At 34.9% G+C, this 22954-nt stretch overlaps 1 protein-coding gene across 1 annotated transcript in view; it reads left to right on the top strand.

Moving 5' to 3' along the window:
• LOC150095074 (WD repeat-containing protein 44) overlaps positions 1–22954 on the top strand; it is a 362406-nt gene that overhangs the window by 200978 nt on the left and 138474 nt on the right. The window contains exons 12-13 of the mRNA XM_090411421.1: positions 7228–7321; positions 20973–21043. Coding sequence (XP_090267547.1) covers positions 7228–7321; positions 20973–21043 — 165 coding nt within the window. The remainder of the gene's footprint in view (positions 1–7227; positions 7322–20972; positions 21044–22954) is intronic.

Here is a 22954-nt window from a genome sequence, read left to right on the forward strand (position 1 = left end):
GATCTTCATAGCAGTTGGGTGAAAATGGATACTTAAATGCCACCATCCATTTCCTTAAATGACATCAGCGACCAACAGTCTGTGTCAGTAACTGAGAGAAATTTAATATAGACACTTTTAGTGATCATTTATTTGCATAGGGTTACTAAAAATCGACACTGTCAAACATATCTGAAAATTCGAAAGAGGTAGACTTTCTAGAAGACCAAGGACCTCATTGAATTGCTCTGGGGACTGTGGGTTGGGGACCACTGATATAAAGAAATATTGTAAAATTTCTATATATAAACTTTATGATATATTTATGATGTATAATGAGTATACATTTATTTGTTGATTGTGTTTATTCCTCTAAGATCTTATATATCCTTTCCTTAAATCTTGGCCTATGGTGTATTATTTTTATTTTTTTTACTTGTTATTTCCTCAACTCTAAAATTTTGTCCCATACAATTCTTACAGACTCTACCCTTATTATTACCTCTAACCCTTGGCCACTATAAGTGTATTGCCCACATGTTCAAAACTCGATAGACAAAGGAAATGCCTCTGGCTAGAGCCAATTTCTTTGTTAGAATACTCCTAACCCTGTTTCAAATTTCAGAAACTTTATTTGTTTACGCTGAACCACCAAAATTCTATAGACAAGAGAAATTTCTTTATCTAAGAGCAAACACCTAGTATGGCACACTATCCTGTACCCTTTTCTATTTCCAGACACAATAATCTAATATATTCTTATTTCTCACTGCAGTCGTGACTATCCCCAATAATTTTATGCATAGGTTCTCTTTATGAGTGGTGCATTGAGATTAGTGATCAGGCAGGTTATTTGGTTGATAAGAAAAATTTATCCATTACTAATAAAGCAAGTTACAATTATGAATGGTAAAATAAGATAACTCAACTTAACATGGACATTCTAGTTCTCTTACAACATGAAATATTATCTAATACTATTAAAATGGGATGTCCTCCTAATTACTTAACACTCCTAGATTATTTTCACACAATTAATGATTCAAGAACCACCCGACAATGACAAACTAAAATATTTTTCACACTGCACTTTTCCAAGTTTTCTGACTCAGATCAATCATTCCCTATTTATGGTTCAACTCCTAAAGTCCTACAACACTTCATAAATCACAATTCTAATTAGTCCCTTTTACTGTCACAATCTAATTTTCTTTGTATACAAAATTTTGAAAGTAAAGTAGGAACTTTTTTTTGAAAAAAAAAGTTCCTACTTTACTGAGGTGTCGGGATCTCACTGGCTTATACTTGCGATCATCAATTGGAATTATACAACTCACATTTTCTTCATCTGGTCCCTTTTCGACGAGGTTACCTGGCTGATACATTCCTTAGGTTCTTACTTCTGGAAGGTAGATATGCGAATATGATCACAATTCGTTGCCTACGATGTTCACGAAGCACTGCTGCCGATGTTGGTCCACGAAGTTCTGCATTTTCTTCTTGGCCTGTGCTGCCCTTCTGCTATGCTGAGACCTATATGCACGTTGGCATTCTACTTGGCCGCATAGCTGCTCTCACTCATCTTACCCCGACCTCACTGAAACTTCCTTTCTCCAGGAACGACTGGAATAGATCCGAGGCAAAAACCAAAGGCAAAAAGCCTAATTTTTGTGTCGCCATAAACTATATGCTCCCTCGATGACCTTCACACAGCACCTCAATTCCTCTGCACTTTGTTCCGACGCTTCTCGTTCTCGTCCACGGGAGACGCGCAACGTAGACCTTTGCATCCGTGATGGCCTCGGGTCATGATTTAATCTTCTTATCTTGTCTGGGATTTTAGCCTAATGTTCACATACTAATACATACTTCACCCATTCCTAAATTGCTTCCCCCCCCTTTTTTTTTTTTTTATGCAAGACATTTGACAATACAATATTCAGCAAATTTCAAATCAAGGATGTTATTATCATTTCATTTACATTCAATTTCTTTCTATTAATATACAAGTATTACATCGAGAATTTATATACTTGTTAACTCTGAATGAAAGGTAATACATTATAAATTCTCTTTCATTCAAGATTTAACAATATTATTATTATTATTAGATACCTCCAGGGAGTTAGGGACTGATCGAGGGAGGCCACATACTACACGCACCAGCTGTCATACATATTCTTGAATTCATTCACACTGCTTACTCACAACATCCAATGGCAATCTATTCCAATCACACACCACCCTATGAAAGAAAATTCTAACCCTCACTCCTTAGCAGCATTCGTTCTCAGCTTCCAAGGATGCCCTCTTGTCCTTTCCCCACCCTCTGTCAATTGAAAAATTCCATCAACTGAAATGAATGACCCTTTCAGAAGTTTGTAAGTCTCAATCATATTACCCCTCTTTCTCCTGTTTACTAGTGTCTGCAGTCTCTAAATTCTCAGTCTGTCTTCATGATCAGTATTCCAGAATCCCAATATCATTTTTAACACTCTCTCTTCACTATATCAGAATCACAATGGAAACAGGACACCAGACCTGCACAATAGTGCAAGTGAGGCCTTATCAAGGCCTTGTAAAGAAAAATGACATCCTTATCTTTACATGTGAATGAACGTTCATTTCAGCATTGCAATTATCTTTTGAGTTGTATTTGCAATCTTTATTACATGGCCTCTAAACTTCAACTTCCTAACTACTAACACACCAAGATCTCTAGTTTCATCAGTTTCTTCTAGCATAATCCCACCAATATAATACAACATTGGATATCTAATCACGCTGAATTGAATGACTTCGCATTATATTACTGACATCCATTTTCCCATGCCCCCAATTCCAGCCTATTCAAATCATTCTGCAAGTACTGCATGCCAGCAGCACTTCTGATTCCTCTACCTATCTTTGCACCATCAGCAAATAGCTGTATGTCATTTGTCAAATCCTTCCCAATATCATTAATGTACAAATTGAATAACAGTGGACCAAGCACTGATCCTTGTGGTACACCACTGGTTACCTTAAACCTTGCAGACTCACATCTCCCATAGACCACCTTTTGATATTTGTCAGTCAGCCATCCTCTTATCCATCCATGCTAATATTCTATAACCCAAACCCATGTTCTCCAATTTATGCAACAGTCTACCTTGCTGAGTATCCACTCCCCTTGTCTAGTTCAATGGTAACATTGTTATAGAATGTGAGCAAGTTGCTAAAACATGCCCTTCACTTAGTAAACCCATGTTGCTCATTGCAAAGTAGAGATTCACTGTCAACCAATTTCTGAATGCAAGCCCTGACCAATTTTTCTAAAATCTTCACCACCACTCCTGAGATATTAATTGGCCAATAGTTGGATACATCGATCTTTGCACCACCCTTGTGCAATGGAATTACCATACATTCTTTCCATTCCTGCAGAATCGTCCCTGTTCTGAGACTCATATTAAATGGCCTGGTCAAAGGAATATCCAGTTCAGCTGAACATTCTTTTAGCACACATGCTGATATCCCATCAGCCCCTATTACTGAATTCTTATTCAGTTTGTGCAACAGCTCTAATACCTCCTCTTTATATACCTGTTTCTTTATCTCCAGTGAAGAGGTAACAGTGAACTTAATGTTGCATACACCGGATTGATAACTTTTAGTAAAATGAGCACTCATTAGTTGAACGACCTCTTCTGCATCTGTCACCCTCGCACCATCTGCATTTAGAAGAGTTATTTTTTTCTTATTCATTCTTTCTTTTCATACTCAAACTTTGCTTTCCCTGCAACAGTTGTGACTCTTCTAGCTTGCTACTTATAATTTTCATATCGGACATCATTCTTATGCACACGGCATTCCTTCCACGGCATCCTTTTCTTATGAATATCTTGTTTAATAAGATTACACATCCATTTGACTCCTACTCTATTTATTCTTCAAACTCTTGGGACACATTCTGATATCTCATCATTTAAGTATTTTGTAAATGCTTCCCATCCAGCAACTGATACATTCCACTGAAATGAGGATACTCCTCAGTTGGTCAAAATTTCCTGCTTTATAGTTCAGCATGTAACCTTTTCTGAATGGAACATTCATAAACTTAGTCACTTCCCAAGTGAGTACTGCATGATCGCTGTCACCAACTGGAGACAGAATACTTAAGTTTTTAACTGAAATGCACTCTGACACTATAATCAGATCTAACACTCTTGACCTCAAGTTCCTTCTGTCACATGCTGCTTGAGAAAGTTGTCCCACAACAGCTCAATAAATGCATTTTCATTCTTCTCATGAGATTATACTGCTACCCAGTCAATAGATGGATAATTAAAGTCTCCTATTATGATTACTCTTTTTGCGCTCATCTTTTCTATTTGGTGATGCATTTCTTCATCACTAGCAACCGATCCACCAGGTCTGTAATAACACCCCACTATGCAATTGATTTTGTTAGAAGCACAGGAGAGAAAGAAATGGCAAAGCATCATCAGGAAGGTCACAAGTCCTCAGACATGAGGAAATCCGAGAGAGAGAGATGCAATTGATTTTGTTAGATAAGAAGAACAGCGCTAGCTAAGAAAGTGATGACTGAGTTAACTAAGATCTGGAAAGACAGGCATATCTCCAAAAAGACTAAAATTAAGCTCGTAGAAACCTTAGTTTATTCGATCTTTCTCTATGCTTCTGAATCTTGGACAATGACAAAAGATGACAGAAGAAGAATTGAGGCATTCGAGCTCTGGTGCTGGAGAAGATTGTTAAGAGTGTCTTAGACAGAAAAACGAACAAACGAAAGTATCCTAGAAGAACTGAATATCCACACAAGACTGATAAACATAATTGACAAGAGAATGGTGCAATATTTTGGACACATATATAGAAGGGAAGGCAACTGCCTGGAAAAAATAATCATCCAGGATAAACCGTGTGGGAAAAGAAAAAGAGGAAAACCACCCTACAGGTGGATTTACCAAATATCAAGTATCACTGGACTTAAACTCGAACAAGCAATAAGAGAAGCACAGGAGAGAAAGAAATGGTGGAGCATCATCAGGAAGGTCACGAGTTCTCACACATGAGGAGATCCGAAAGAGAGAGAGATACAATTGATTTTGTTAGATTCCACCTCACACCTGATGGTTTCAAACTCACTGCCACATGAAATACTGTTAGTAGTAGTAGTGCTACAATCATAGGTCTCAACTCAACTGGATTCAAGTCATCCGATATCATTAGCAGCACACCCCCCTCCTCTCCTGTCCTCTCTATCCTTCCTAAAAAAATAATAAAAATAAATAATAAAAAAATCTTATACTACTCCTAATATTAATATGTAGGTTTAATTGGTTGGGAGTCATAAAATTCCAGACTGTTATGCTTAATTGCATAGCGACTTTTTCAGAGTAAAATGTGCAATTATCTGTTATATACTATATAACTATAGGATCATGGGCAAGAGCTAAAGGTGCATGTATTGGCAGTCATATACCTTCACATTCATTGTACATAGTGGTTTGTTTATGCAATGATATATTAATAAAGTTATGTATCATTTTGCTTATTCGGGGGGTAGGCAAAAAAAAATGTATTTTACAGTAGTTGTATATAAATTCATAAAAAAACTAGGAAAGTGAATAATGCTACATTGTGTACTAAGTGACTAAATAACATGCAGTAAGTTTATAAATTAGCATCTACAATATCTGATCAAAAATATCCAGACAGTCTTTCTTAATTGTGGATATGGCTATATACATTACAACCATTACAAAAAAGGAAGCATGCAGTTTTACAATCTTCATAGACAAATCAAAATGGGCCATGCTGAAGAGCTATGTGACTAAATGACTTTTATGGCCTACCAGCAACAACAGCACAATTGCAACCTTGTAGGCCATAAAAATCATAGTGGGACTGCCGATCGCTGAAGTGCATAGTACTGTCCTCATTTAAAACACTCATTACCAAGTTCTGAAATGTCTCTGCAAGCAATGCCAGTACCATAACTGTTCATCAGGAACTGTACAACTTGTTTCCATAGCCATGCAGCCACACCTGTGCATCAAGCATTGGATGGAGTGGCATTAAACTCACTGCCATTGGGCTCTGGAACAGTGGCGATGTGTTCATTGGAGTGATGAATCATGCTTCACCACCTGGCAAATCCAACAAACTCTGAGTGTGGTGAATAACAGGAGAACACCTACTTGAGTGTGGTGTTATCAGGTATGAAGTCTGTTGGAGGAGGCATCATGATTTGAAGCCATTTTTCATAGTTTCCCCTAGTTCCATTGACATGCAATCTTAGCGCTGCATCTATAATGACATTCTAGACAATTCTGCGCTTCAAACTTGATGCCAACGGTTTAGTGACAGCCCTTTCCTGTATCAACATGACACTTACACATAGCAAGGTCTATGCAAGTGTTGAAAAACTGGAGTGTCCTGCACAAAACTCTGGCTGAATTGGGATGCCAGTTGCAAATGAGACCAATTCAGCCAACATGAATGACTGATCTCACTAATGCTCTTCTGAAAAAATGGAAGGAAATTACTGCAGCAACTTATCAAAATCTAGTGGAAAGCCCTCCTATAATATTTGATGGCTGTTATAGCAGCAAAGGTTGCACCAACTCCATATTAATACCTTTTATGTGAGAGTTAGAATGAGCAGGTAACCAGATATTTTTGATCATATAGTATAATTTCAGAATAATAAACCTGTATAATGTTGCAATTAGAACATTCTTGGTATGAGAATAGCTGATGGTAATCTTATGTACTTTTAAAAAGAAATCAAATAATGTTCGAACATAGATACATTGTACAGTATTATGTTGTATGTACAATATCTATATCTCTGTGTAGGAAAACATGTTCAGGAACTGGCAAATTGAAAACTATTGGTTTATGTGCATTTGGTCTGGAGCATGGATGTTGTACTGAATGTAAAAATGAGGTGTACAAAAAATCATGTGAATAAGTATTATACAGTTAACCTGGCATATTTGTTAATAGTAACATAAGTGATTTTTTGCAGTTTTTACTTTTTATGCAGATGAATATTATACAATTAAATGCTGTGGTCTGTAATGAGATACAAACATAAATTAAAATGTGGGAATATGAGAGATAATAAGGTTACTGTTTCTGTTCAGTATATTTACTCTGTTCTTACTTAAATTCTAATCTCAGCAAAAAAAAAAAAAAAAAAAAATTGAACTTCAGTTTTAATTGCTATATTTCTAGGCAACTGCAGGTCAGGATCGCATACTTCGAATATGGGTACTGAGAGATGCATACAGTTTTTTTGATGACATGAGGCAGAAATTCAATGCAGAAAGTAAGAAAAGTTGCACATATAGTTCATTATTGAATTAGTTCAATCTCTCTAACACACAAAAATATAGGTGGAGAATCATAAATTAAAGGAGGATTGCTTATCTCTTTTTTTATCATAGATGCAAGTGGATGACAAAGGTCATCCACTTGCATCTTGCAAAGATCTTAAACTGTTTTTCCCATGTTCAGGCACTTATCATACTATCAAACAGAATGCCAAAATCACAGTGATAAAATTATTTGCCTTACTGCCATATTCATATTGTACTTTAGTATAGTCATATAATGCAGAATATGAATTTATAGCTCGCATCCCTTCTTTTTTGAAGGCACTGTTTGGTACGTTCATTATTTTTTCACATTTACTATATTAGAATACACACGAATCGCCATACTGATGTCACCAGTCTTCTGTAATAGCAGTCAAAACTTTACTTTTTCTGTTAATTTGTATCATATTCTGTAAACTTTCTTTTTTTTTTTTTTTTTTCCCAGAAAACTGATTTAAAGAAATCAGTTTTGTGCAAAAACTGATTTTAGCTTATAACAATTACTGATTATTCTTATAACAAATTATGAATAAAGTGAAGATGCCAAGAAATTATATTCTTATTTAATCATTTATCTAAGTGTAAACAAACAAAGTTTGCACATGAAATATCTTCATGACTAAGCTACTTGTATATAGAGGCCAATGACTATACATTATCTTAGTATATATTATTAGTGCATATATACATATATTAATTGTCTTATAACAAGTTATAGTTATAAGTCTCTCACTGGAATATATCAATGATAATTTCACAAAAATTCTTATTTTACAAATTCATAACTTCAAAAAAAAAAATAATAATAATAAATCAGCTAGCATCTTTTATTTCCTTATAGGGAAATAAAAGTGAGTGGACAGTTCAGTCTCTGCTGGTAGCCAAACAGATAGCTGATCCAAGACTATCACTAATTTTAAGTAGCATCCAATGAAGAGATGGCTGAAAAATGCTACCAACTCGTGGTCCCTGACATAATAAATCCATAACTTTTTATTAGAATACTGATATTTAAAAAATGAAAAGTACACAGAATATCATACAAATTAATAGATATATAGAAGGGAAGTCAAAAAGTATGGTTTTGATTGTATTCATACGCTCACAGAAGACTGGTGGCATCACTGCTGATTTCTCTGTATTATAATATATGACAGTTGCAAAAATAATGATTGTACTATCATCGTCAAATTCCGGAAATGTACCTCCAGGGGGTGTGGGCACAGAATATTATGATAGTACTACATGAAAATGTTAAATCATTACCGACCTCTGACTGAAAATATTCCTTCAAATTAATCTGTTATCTATCAAGACTCCAATATTATCATATTTCTGTCTTCTGAGCCACTTTTTACTGTATCAGTCCACCTAAATCTTGGTCTTCCTCTGGGTATTTTTCTTGCCAACCAGGTAATGAATGTATCTTGCTAATCTTTCCTTTCCCATTCTGTTAAAGTGACCATCCACCTGATATTAGCCCTGCTAACACTGCCTGAGTGTGTTAACAGAGCTAATACATTACTGTATGCTAACAATAGCAAGTTCTTTCATAATATCCTCATTTTTAATGTGATACTACCATTGATGCTATCCGTTCACTTCCCTAATCTTTCTCAGAAATCTCCAATCTTTGATGAAGTATTTTATTTCTAACCCAGCTCTCAAATCCATAAGTTAAATTTGCGTTGAACACTGTTTTGCATATAGCTAATTTAGTGTTTTGGCTAATTTCTCTCTTATTCCATATAAATTTATTCTGCTGACTTCCTACCATACCAGCTTTACTAATTCTGTTATCTATTTCCATATTTAATCTTCACTAAAAATTGTGACTAAGTGGCTGAAATGTTTTACTTTTCTATAGGTTTTCAATTCAGGATACAGTTGATGTTTTCAATGTTTCTCATTTTCATTGTCATATGAGTATATGTCAATGAAAAGGCAATTAAAATTATTTTATATTTAACAACGATGTCTCATCAAAATTATATTCCAAAAATTTTAAAGTTAACAAGACAAGAACATAAAGATCTCCTCCAATGTATGTCTGAAAATACATAATTTATGTTTTAATTTTTATTCATATAAATCACAGGGGGGAAAGTGTTTCTATATTGGGGTGCCCCTTAAGAATATGAGCATTTGCTTTATTATTAAATTATTGATCACAGAACAAATTTCTCCTCCTCTTCATCCATCCCATCTGCTGTTGCCCTATTTCCTAAGAAATGTGTTTTTACATTATGGAAAATACCTAAGAATAGTGATCAGAACTTTACCGCCTTTGCTGCGAGTTGCCCGGTATTGTACTACATACTAGGGTCACTTGCATTAGCTCACGCTAGTTATCGCCGATACTTTTATAGTTTACTATATTCGGCATGAAACTCTCTGATTCCAATCTTTGAGTTTCTTATTCAGTTTTAAAACAATGTGGGATTTAATATCCCCTTAATTTAAATAACTTCTATCTTATGTATTTCTGAAGAAATACAATCCACAGCTCTCCAGAATAAATATAAACAAGTTCCTTCTTGCCCATCCAATGTACTAGGTTGACTAACCTCTCATGAATGGTTTCCCATTAAAAAGAAGTTCCTCTCCTATTACAATGAAATCTTTTCTTCCAGAGAGTGTTGCTGAAGAGCACACCATCCTAATAGAAAAATTAGGCCTGTAATCACTGTTTACCATCGTAATTATCATCAAATTCCTCATAATTACCATCAAATCGTGTACAGTATACTATAATAGTCCTACATGATTGAGTTTACATTATTATTATTAGCATTTTATCAAGAAATTTCCTCCAAATTAGTATGTTATTTTTCAAGACTTCAGTATTGTTATATCTTATATTTTAGTCTTCTAGCACACTGCTGAATGCATCAGGTCACCTAGGTTTTGGTCTTCCTCTGGGCCTTTTTCCAACCATCTGAGCATCAAGCACGTGTAAACGTGTATATATTTAATTAATCATCAAACACCTCTTTCAGTAATCTTCATTTGTATAAGTGATAGGAGTATGATTAATGTTAACAATGTCAAGTTCCTATTATCTTCATTTGTAATAATATGATTCTGCCACTGATGCATCTGTTCACTCTCTTAGTTTTTTCAGATGTCTGTGGTCTGTAGTCTTTAATCAGATGTTTTTTGACTTCACCTAGCTTTTGAATCCATAAGTTAAATTTGAACACCACTGTCTTGTATTCTGCTAATTTAGTATTTTCGTTAATTTCTCTCTTACTCCATATAAATTTATTCAGTTGCTCTCCACCATACCAGCTTTGCTTATTCTATTCTCAGTTTCTATATTTAATTTGCAATCTTTCCTAAAAATTGTACCTGGTTTGGGAAGATGCAGCTTAATGTTTTCTATGTTTCTGTCTATTTTCATAGTTTTGTATTTTTATTTGCTGATTTGTAGGCCAAATTTGTTACACAATTTGATTTATTTAAAAAAACTTGAAAGTTGATATTGGGTTCGAAATCACTTTCCTTCATAATGTGATCCATAATAGATGTTGAATAGTGGTGGAGATGGTGTGCACCCTTATCTTATACTTACCTTTACATCAAGCCATCTTTATTTATTATGTAGAGCATTACTATGTATTGCTTTTTATAATGTCTTATTTTGAAAAGCTTTTCTCTGGACACCCTTGTTGCACACTTTCTACAGTTCTACAAATGTAAATGCATATCCTCGTTATATGACACCTCCTATTTTTTCCTGAACCCAACTTGTTCTTCACCAAGCTTCTCTTTCATGATTTTTTTTTTGTGTTCTCTTCTCAAGCATGCTTGTATAAATCTTACCCAAAACACTAACTACAGATATTCCTCTAAAATTCTTACATTCAGTTTTATTTTCCTTTTTATAGATGGATACTATGACATCTCTACTCTAGTTATCTGGAATTTGACCCAACCTAGGCCTGCTGAATTATACAATACATCCACTCAGTATTCCCTCTAAGCTGCACAGATGTGATGCCCCTGCGCAGACTGAATTACTGCCACATGGCTGCCAGTAAAAGTTTTCTACATGAAGCTGTGTAAAAATTACATTGTTATAGTGTTTTTTTTTTTATTATTTTTTATGTTTTTTTTATTTAAAACAAAAATCAGATTTCGTGTTGTTGGAGCATTTTAACAAGAGAGAGACAGTTGTAGAGTTGTTTTTATTTAAGAAAATGAACAGTGGAAATTCGACTGTTTTTTGATTGTCGAGCAACAATACAAAAGCGAGTAGTTGAGTGCTTTTGTAAAATTTTACATGCAAGAGCAGTATCAAGTCTGCACAGCTGGGAAAAAAAAAAAAAAAAAAAAAAAAAAAATTAGTGGGAGCATTGCACCCACTGCAAAACTTTTAGACCTCCCTATTTAGCATTTCTCATCTACTCTGACTTCATATTGCAGGTTTCTGATGGATTTTCACTACCTCAAATATTAATATTGATTAGCATTTGACATGTACTGAATGCATTCCTCTTAAATACTTTCTAGTGCTATTCTGTAACTACTTGTTTAATATAACAAACTTCAAAGTTTGTTCAGGACTTGCAGAATATCTCTGTCTTCAGTTTTTATGTTGCTTTTATCATCTTTGATTGCTTTTACAATATTCTTTCCTCCATCTCTAAGCTTTTTCAGCAGCCTCCAGAATATTTTGGCACCTTAATAATATTTATCTTCTATATTCTTACCAGACTTCCTGTGCCTTTTGCTTAGCTACATTTACATGTAGCTTATTTACATTGTTCTCTATGTTCCTTCCCTCAGGGCTCCTTCTGACTAGGAACTGTTGATATGGTTTCTTTTTTTCCAGGACTGCCTCTTTATCTTCTGGAGTATCTTAGTTTGAAACTGTCTATAAAATTTTTTTCTATCCTTTGTCCACACTGATATGCTTGTGACTTTCTGTGTGGGTCATATAAAACATTTTCACAATTCAGCCTTCCTGGCTGAATCATTGGTTTTTCTTCTGAGTTTGCAGAGAGTGTTTGTTTTATATCTACAACATATCTGACCTGTTGTTTAGATAATATGCAAATCATTTAGTGGGCAAAATTCACTGCTTTTCAGCTTTCTCTATATCAGTCCTGTTTTATTTTAACTGTTATTGTTTAGGATTATGCCAAAGCCTGTGAAACAATTTATCAGTTGTTTGTGTTTTCTAGCGGGTTTGTCTGTAGAATGAAAATGTTATTTATTATACTGATACTTCCACAGAGTGTGAAATAACATCCTATGAGGTCTGCATTAACCATTATTTACAAGGTGTCTATCAGCCTCTCTTAAACTCATTCACCAGTCTTGAAGCAAAAAAAAAATCTAGTGCTTGTGTCCTTGCCATCTGCAAATTTGTGACAAAACCTCTAGCATAACTCCATACTCTTTTACATCCTATTATATTGTGATTTTTTTTTCTTCATTTACTCTTCCCTATAAAATGCCCTTTGTGACGTGTTTTTATCATATCTCTCTCTTTTCTATCTATCCACCCAAGTTAGTAACTCACAAGCCATAAGAAGCATCCCACACATGCATTGCCATTTTGGTCACTCACCTTTTGATTACCTCCTCATCCTCAAAAATCCTAACAAACTAAATCTGTGCAGGGTAATCCAGGTACAGTCATATCAAAGTCATAGAAAGAAGGAAAACAACTTCTTAATCCCAGTTTGCCAGTATGTTCTTAACATCCAAGTGATCCCTTGGGCAATATTGCTCACTTTTGCAATATATCCTAAACTTCAACTCCCTGTGTGAATCATGACTCCCAAATTCCTAGCCTCATCAGTTTGTTGCAGTTAATTGTAATCTATATAATACATAACTTGTAGTCTTTTCATCCTAGATTACGTCATCTTAAACTTTGCCACAATGAACTGGCAACCATTGTTCATTATCCAAGCTACTTAAATCATCCTGCAGAATATCTATGTCACCATTATGAACTGTTGCCATCCCTAGTATCATTAACAAACAAATCAAACAGGAAAATTTTCTCTCCAGGAAAGAGTTTCTAGGAATGGGAGGGAGCAAAATTTTGTCACCTGTTATGAGATTTGAAATTGCCTTCAATTAAAGTTTTGATAAATATTCCTCGCCTATAAAATGTATTTAAATACAAATCTTTTCAGTCAAAGAGCAAATATTCTTCTTCTGGCTGCTTATGTAAAATTAGTACAAAAAGTAAAAGAAGTATCTGTAAGGGGATGGTTGTGTATCTTGCATCAGTCAGACTTTAAACAAAAATAAGTGTATTGTTCATCTCATGTATCAGCAGCATTGTTATCCATAATAAAAGCATTTAAAAAAATTTTTTTTTTAAAGCAGCACTTCCTACGCATATGTCATCATTATTGTTTTATGTACCCCGACTGCATCCATCCTTCATACCTTGATTCATTTTATTTTTCTGTTATTTCTTGCTAATGGTTCTCTCAAAAATATTAAAGCCTCAAGAGCAAAGTTAATGTTTCCTTTATCTTCCAGAAAGGCTTAATAGTCCTGCAAATGCAAAACACTTTGAAATCTTGAAATCCACCAGTATCTTCTGACTGTGATGCAGCAAGAAGAGAAACATATAGATAAATAAGACTGGAGTGGCCATACACTAAAAAAAAATTTTTTTTAAATGGATAAACAACATTTCTGTGTACGACTGCATACAGGAGTCCTTACACATTTCAATCTGTCATACAAATGCATCTAAAATATTTGTCATTCCTGTTTTATTTTAAATTCATCATCATCATCATCAAATTCCTGCCATGTACCCTCAAGGGGTGTACAGGATATGACAGTACTACATGAAAAAATTACATCATTACTAACTTCCTATCTACAATTTTCCTCCAAATCAGTCTGTTACTTGTCAAGACTCCAACATTATCAGATCTTATATTTCTATCGTCTAAGGCACTTTGTACTGTATCAATCCACCTATATCTTGGTCTTCCTCTGGGTCGTTTTCCTGCCAACCTGGCAGAGAACACTTGTTTTGCTAATCTTTCCTCTCCCATTCTATTTAAGTGACCATACCATCTGAGATTAGCTCTGCTAACGCATTCCTGGATGCTGACAATGTCAAGTTCTTTCCTAATATCCTCATTTTTAATATGATATTGCCATTGATGCCATCTGTTCACGCCTCTAATCTTTCTCAGGACTCTCATATCTGCGGTCTCTAGTCTTTGGTCAAGTGTTTTACTTCTGACCCAGCTCTCAGATCCATAAGTTAAAATTGGTTTGAACACAGTCTTGTATACAGCTAATTTAGTGTTCCGACTAATTTCTTTCTTATTCCATATGAATTTATTCAATTGACTTCCCACGATACCAGCTTTGCTGATTCTATTGTCTATTTCTATATTTAGTTTACCATCTTCAGTAAAAATTGTGCCTAAGTAGCTGAAATGTTTTACTTGTTCCACAGGTTCTCCATTCACAACACAGTTGACATTTTCAATGATTCTGCCTATTTTCATTGTTTTTGTCTTTTTATTGCTGACCTTCATACCATATCTATTACAACAGCTATTCAATTTAGTCAGAGAATCTTGCAGACTTGTAGCGGATTTATTTAGAAGTATAACATCATCCGCATAAAGCAAAGAGCTGACATTAACATCTCCAATTTTGATATCAGGTTTAATACCACATTCCTTCATAATGTGATCCATATAGATAATGAATAACAGAGGGGATAATGTACATCCTTGTCTCACACCAGATTTAACATTAAACCATCTTCCTGTACTTCCTTCAATTCTAACTGCTGACTCACAACTCAAATAAAGACTAAGTATTGCTTGATATAATGCCCCATTGATACCATATAACTGCAGCGTATTGAATAGCTTTTCTCTTGGCACCTTGTCATATGCCTTTTCCAAATCGACAAAACTTAAATACAGATCTTTGTTATATTCCCATGCTTTCTCGACTATTTGTAGTAAAGTGAAGATCTGATCCTGACAGCCTCTATTTGGCCTGAATCCAGCTTGTTCTTCACCAAGCTTTTCTTCCACAATTCTTCTCAACCGTTTCTCAAGTATACTTGCATAGATCTTGCCAGGAACACTCAGTAGGGAAATACCTCTGTAATTCTCACATTCAGTTTTATTTCCCTTTTTATATATGGGTACTATGAGAGCTCTACTCCAATCATCGGGAATTCGTCCCTCTGTCCAGGCTTTCTGAACTATGCAGTGCAGCCACTGTAAGACTCTTATACCACCATACTTCAGCATTTCTGGTCGAATATCATCTACTCCTGCTGCCTTTCCACATTTCAAGCCTTTGATGGCTTTTTCTACTTCAAGTATGGATATGTATTCCTGACTGCATGCCTGGTCAGTGTTTTTTATCACTGTGCTGTCATCACTGCTTGTTTCATTTAGCAGTTTTTCAAAGTAATTACTCCATACTTCAAGGATATCTTTTTCTCCTGTTTTCATTTCACCTTTATCATCTCTAATTCCTTTTACAGCACTCTTTCCTCCATTCCTAAGCTTCTTCAACAACCTCCAGAATATTTTGCCACCTTCTTGATATTTATTTTCTATATTCTTGCCAAAGTCCTCTCATGACTTTTGTTTAGCTAGTTTTACACACTGTTTAGCTTTCTTACATTTGTCTCTGTATTCTGTAAGAGTAAAAGCTGACTTATTTGCCAGGAACTTTTGATATGCTTTCTTCTTTTCCTTCACTGCCTCTTTAACTTCCTGTGTCCACCAGGGAGTTCTGATTTTTTTATGTTTGCACACAACCTCACCACATGCCTCTCTGGCAGAATCAATCAATGTTTCCTTCAGAGTTTGCCACTGAATCTCCAAGGTTTGATTCCTGTTCTCAAACTCTTTCATTTTCTTTTCAATAATATTTCTGTATTTTAGTCTACAGTTTACATCTGAGAGCTGCTCAACTTTTATTCGCTTTAAAACTTTCTTACATGTTATTCTTTTCAATATGAAATTCAATTTTATCCTGCTCAAGACTAAATAGTGATCACTTCCAATTTCAAATCCTCTGTACGCTCTGGTGTCCTGCACCAGGGAGAAAACATCACTATCAACAATAACATAGTCAATGAGACTTTTCTTATTCCTAGCCTCTTCTCTCCATGTGAATTTGTGCACATTTTTATGTTGGAACATGGTGTTAGTAATAACCAGTCCATGTCCTGAGCAGAAATCCAACAGATATTTGCCATTATTATTAGCTTTGCTCTTTTCTCCAAATTTTCCCAAAATATTTTTGTATGTCTCACAGTCATTTCCTACTCTACTATTTAGATCCCCAATAAGGACCAACTTTTCCTTTTTCATTGTGTCAGTTGCTTTTTCTAAAGCCTCAAAAAATTCCTCCACTTCTACCTTAATAGAACCTTCTGTGGGACCATAGGCACAAATAAGTCTCATTGTCCAGTTCCCCATTCTCATATTTGCCCACATTACTCTACTTAAGACTGACTGCCATTCAAGAAGATTAGCCTCGTATTTTGTGTTGAATACTATGGCTACTCCTTCTTTTCCTTGATTGTTATTGCCTGAATATAACATTTTGTATTTATTGCTCAGAAAGATCTCACCAGTTTTGGTCTTTTTTGTTTTAGTCACCCCTATTATGTCGATCTAGTACTTATCTAATTCCTCAGCTAGCTCCATTTCTTTGCCATTCAGGCTTCTTACGTTGATAGTACCGATCTTTAACTCTGGTGGTGTTGAGTTGGGGTTTGTTTTCAGATTTGTTCCAGTAGCTGACTTTTCGCTGTTCTCCCTGGTTCCCTGGTTGTTTAACCGGGCGACGCCCCAGCCGGCATGAAATTTTGTCATGTTGTACCATCATTTTTTATTTTGGTTTAACCAATAAGAATACAATTTGGTCGGCTAAATCCCAAATTGCCAGCCCATCCTCGTTCGTTCAGTATCAAAGTAGATACCCAACAGGGTGCACCACGAGAAGGTGAGGATTGGACATTAGGTCAGAAGCCCTGGTCGGTTCTCCGCATTCCTTTAAAGGCTATGTGGAGGTCTCCTCTCAGTTATACAGCTTTGACCCTTAAGCACCCCTATTTTAAATTCTTCCTTTAAAATAACTTTGCATTTCAGTTATTTAAATTTTATATATATACAAGATAAGTAAATTCATACTTAAGAAATTCTCAAGATACACAATACATACGGACAGCACTTATATGCAAACGGTATCTGCAAGTTAACACTCAGCCCCACATGCTGCATTGTCTCAGTTCCCATGTGTGTCTCTTGCTGTGAATGCTCCTGTGTGTGCACACGTGCTTATTTTCACGTTTTTGGTGCTTTTTTTTAAATGTTATTCACAATGTCTGGTGGAAACATACCCTTGAATCGAAACGTGAACCATCTCACAAATGTACTATAATCATCTAGAGATGAAATTATGGATAATAAAGAAATATGAAGGTGGACGAAGCTTGTCAGGTATAGCACATAAATTCAATTTTGCAGTATTAACAATAAATACCATAGTAAAGGAATGTCTCATGTATAAAAGAACATGTTAAAGGAATAGTCAGCATGAAAACAACTATAATAACAAAAAAAAAAACATTAAGGCGCACTAACAGAGATGAGAAAGTTGCTTACAATATGGATGAAAGGCCAGATCCAGAAACATGTTCCTTTGAGTCTTATGACAATACAGGCTAAGGCAAGAAGTTTATTTGAGGACCTTAAGGGAAAATATCCTGAAGGAACACAGTCATTTGCTGCTAGCAATAGTTAGTTTTCTTGTTTTAAAAATCGCTTTCCTAATGTGCATATATCTGGTGAGACTGCTAGCGATGATACTGAAGTAGCCAAAAATTTTCCAGAGTGGCTACAATCCATAATTGATGAAGGTCAATATTTGCATGAGAAAAAAGATGGCTGAAGCATTTTGAGAATTGACTTCCTGTTTAGCTTGGTCCCATTTTCTTAAAATGCAGAGAATATCTGAGATGCCTTTGCCTGCTATAGAGAAATTTATGAGGAAAAAAAAAAAGAAAGTAAAAGTTAAAATATCTCTTGACAGATTTTTGTGATAACTAGCAACCAACCAACATGCAACGATATGTATCTTTTTTTTTTTATTATTAAATGTAATCGTAACATTGGTGGAGCATTTTGGACTGTATTTTTTAGTTGATTATTCTTCATTTTCTTTTTTTATCCATAGAATGAGTTTGGATTATTGATAGTTAGGAATTAAAAGATAATGTGTAGTGGCAATTTCCTGTTAATATACAGGGTGTCTGGGCTAGAGGTATCCAAAAATAATGGTTTATAATGTGAGAACCACTCGTTATATTTTCTCAAACTAAAACTCCAAGATTTATTTTGTCACACTTTCAAGATCACTAGTGTGCATGCATAGTCGCACATATGCAAAAACAGCATAAAAATGGCTATTGCCTGGACGTTGGATCAGAAGAGGAGGCCCAACTGCCTGGCCACCTAGAACTCTGGATATGACTCCACTGGACTTTTTTGCATAGGGCTTTATTAAAGACTGTGTGTACCAGAGAAAGTTTTGCATGATTTGAAACAGCATATCATTGCAGCAGTTGCTCTAATAATGCCTCAGATGCTGGAAAAACTTAGCAAGAGCTTGAATATTGTTTTGGCATCTCTCAAACAACAAAAGGTGCCCACATTGAACTTTACTAATCTTCATAAAAACTTGGTGAGTTACTTTGTATAATAACAAAAAAATATTTCAATAACCCCTTATAGATACCAGGATTATGTGTGTGTATTTTTGGATACCTCTAGCCTGGACACCCTGTATTGTGTTTCCAGCACTAAAGTTTGATAAAATTGTAAAATATATTTGGTGTGTTCAGTGTTTAAAAATTGTTCAAATGTATGTGGTGTAGAATTTATGTATCTTTTATGTATTTAATACAGGATGTTTATCATTTTTTTACTATTTAATATTTCTGCATTGCATTACATGTTTAATTTTTGCATATGTGTTTGATACGACAGTCTATTATGAAAGGGAGGGGGAATCAGACTTACATAAATTTTGACTTGCGTAAGGAGTTGCAGAATGGTCTACTTACATATGTTGAGGAGTGGGGAGGGTGCACACACATATTGCTTGGTAAGAAGTAAAAGGACGCCCCCCATATGCAAGGTGCAACGTGCCACATAACAAGTCATGTGTTTGTAGCCTGTATAAATTAAAGGAATATGATGCTCCCTGGTCAGTAAAATTGTGTCTGGGTGAAATGGCTATGAGAAGGGAACTGATGGAGTTTGAGGGAGGTGTTGATACAATGCCATGTTGCAGACCTGTCTGTTCGACAAATTGGGCAATCCCAAGTAAAAAATTAGTGATATGAGATGGAAGCACAGGGAGTCAGCTGCAAGTGCCACCCACAGTGGACAACCCATCACACTCAAATGTGACCATAGGGTGCTATAATGGATAATATATAAAAAACGCCATTCATCAGCCAATACATTGAATGTGGAGTTCCGGGCATTGACTAAAACATGAATCTGCACAAAAACATTCAGAACTGATGCTCACAGTGTGGGTTTCCATGGTAAGACTGCAATATGCAAGCCCCACTTTACCTGAACCAACATGCAGTGTTGACTTTATTGGTGCAAAGAGCATGTACATTATATTTGGATGTGGAAGCTTGGAAAGCTGTATTAAGGAATGACGAATCACACTGTGCCTTCTGTTGAGTAGATGGACGGGTGTGGCAAATGTCCAGTGAACGTCTTACCAGAGTGCATAATTCCAACTATGAAATTTGGAGGTGGCAGTGTGATGGTTGGGTTGGGACCTCTGTGATGCCAAATATTGAACTCAAAGAGGTATTTGTGGACATGTTGAGATCACAGCTCTGCCTCCATAGAGCTGTGATCTCAACCCTATTGAACATCAGTGGGATGAACTGAAGCATCTGTTGAGGTCAAAGGACGTCTTCCCCCCAACAGTCCAGAACCTCATTACATGCCTACAGGAAGAATGGTGCAAAATTCCCATTGATCGCTATCGTGCGGTTGTGGAAAGTATGCTCCATAGGATTGCTGCACTTTCAAGCAGAAATTCCATGTTGTTCATCAACACTAAAAGAAAGCATTCTTGAATTCAGTGCTTGACTTGGCAACACAGATAATTAACTTTAAAATTCATGTAATTATTATATTATAATATATAAAAACTTATTTAAACATAAAAATATGGTACTGAAATTTTTAAATTGCTCCACAACAAGAGTACAGTTTGGTTTGGGTTTGCATTACAGCTATGATAACTATTAGGCTATAAGGTCAGTATATTATGTGTGTTAATTACATGTATTATCTGGTCAGTTTCCATGTTTTGCAGGATGAAAATTTGAGTTTTCATCCTCCATATGAGACTGGTTAATTCACTTTCAACTCAAAAAAACAACACCCTAGGTGGAATTAGAATTTATGTCTTTGCAAGGGCAAATGCACATTATTCTCACTATCAGAGTAGTTTTCATATAGTTTCTATTAATTTCTTCTCTCATTTAATTCTATTATTTAAAAAATTATTTTTTTCTCTTTTTAGGCAAAGTTTCTCCAACTCCCTCCCAAGAAAGCCTAACCTCACAACAGTTAAGTGAAGACTTAAATAAAAATGTGAGCTGCTTTATTAGTCTTTCTATTTTTAAGATTGATTGCTGAATTCATAACCATTTCTTTATAAGAATGGCAAGATATTTCCAGTTTTGTTAAGCATGACATAAATATATGCTACATTTATGTTGTGCTTAACATATTATTAGAGCTATGTAGTCTGCTTCCTCACAAAGGTTTACAAAAGTGGAAAAAAAATTACATATATAAAACAGAGCAGTTACATAAAACAGTAATGATAATACAAAGTGAATTACAAAATTTGTCACTCTGATGTGTATTTGAGTGACAAATTCTGCATGTTTGATTGTTAAGGGTGTGGTATTGTCTTTCATATCCCATTTCTTATAGGTTATGCTGTTTGAGAGTCATTCATATATAATAACCATGCCTTGATTTTGCACTTATGTAGGAGCATATAATTTCAGCTGAATCTTTGAATCTTATATAATATGTGACATCTTTGTTTCCCCAAACATTGATTTTCTTTCACAATATAATAAGAGAAACTGGATTTTAATGTTTTTAATTTTAATTGTGGCATTTTAGACAAGTTTATTACATTAGAGATGAAGTAAACTTGTGTCAAATGTCACAATTGGTATATCTTGCAGATACTGTGCTTCTTAATAGGTAAATGTGGTTGCTTCATCAATCTAATATTACAAAATACTTTGTTTAGGATGTGGGCAATAAAAAAAAAAATAAATAAAAAAAAAAGAGCAACCTCAAAACATCACTGTTTTTCAAAATCTGAGGATTTCCTACCTTGACTTTCTTTAGCATTGTACCATGTTTTTGTCAATGTCATCAACCATTAAAAATCCACAGACAGTTTTGGAAAGGCCTTTCTAAAATGACTCTAGAACTGTCTGTCATTGACTTTTCTTCCTCACGTTCCTCATACAAATGTAATTATTTCATCAATCCATCATGATTTTGTTCGTTTTTTTCTCCCATGAAATCCAATCCAGTATATCTTGTTTGTCTGGTCTTTGAGCAATATGCTAAACCGATTGCAACTTCAGAAGTTTCACTCTTTCTGTGATATCAGACACTTTGGTTTTGATTTCTTATCGAAGTATTCCTTTTGTGATACCAAGCATATATCTTTCCATACTAAACATCGACATACTGTTTATGTTGATGTTTCACAACCATATGTCAATATGGATGGGTTCGAGGCTATCTGGTGAAAAGACGTGCTGTTAGTAAACTCCTGAAAGATCAGTGATTTTTGTTGATTTACAAGTGTTTTCTTAGATTTATTGGTGTATTTGTGTATTTATTGCACCATAGCATTTAATAACATAATTGTAGATATATTATTAGTTTTTACTGCAAATGGTACCAAAAACTCATCACAATAGGGCAGTGTCTAAAGCTCAAGTTAAACTTGTTGCTGCAGTGACAGTGATAATTTATCTGAGGATAATCTGACATTGGAAATATCCTGGTTAAAAGAAATTATTAGAAAATTGACTAGAGAAATAAAAAGAAAAGTAGAAAAGCAAAACTTGGACAGGTTAAGAAAAAGAATCTGAACAAGAAGAGGTAGGAAAGCACTGAACTCGGTAATCATAATATTAATAACAACAAGGTAAGTCAATTAAAAACTAAGAATAAAGAGGTAATATAGTATGATGATTCAATCTTAAAATTTGCTCTTGCTGAGGGAATCACTACTTCTAGTTTCCTGGGGGCAAAAATTAAAGATATGACAAATGTAATTGAAAATCAGGAAAAAAAAGTAAAAGAGATGGTAGTTCTGGTAGGAACTAATAATTTAAGTAGCAACAAATACAGTATGAGAGAAGATATGAATAGATCTGTTGGAAAAAGCAAGAAAGAAATGTGAGAGTAAAAATTGTAGTTTTGCTATCTAGATACAACAGTACTGAGTTAAGGAGGGCA

This window comes from Typopeltis vanoorti, chromosome 21, assembly GCF_054136105.1.
Source record: "Typopeltis vanoorti isolate ZY-2024b chromosome 21, IOZ_Tvanoo_1.0, whole genome shotgun sequence".
NCBI classification, from domain to species: domain Eukaryota; kingdom Metazoa; phylum Arthropoda; class Arachnida; order Uropygi; family Thelyphonidae; genus Typopeltis; species Typopeltis vanoorti.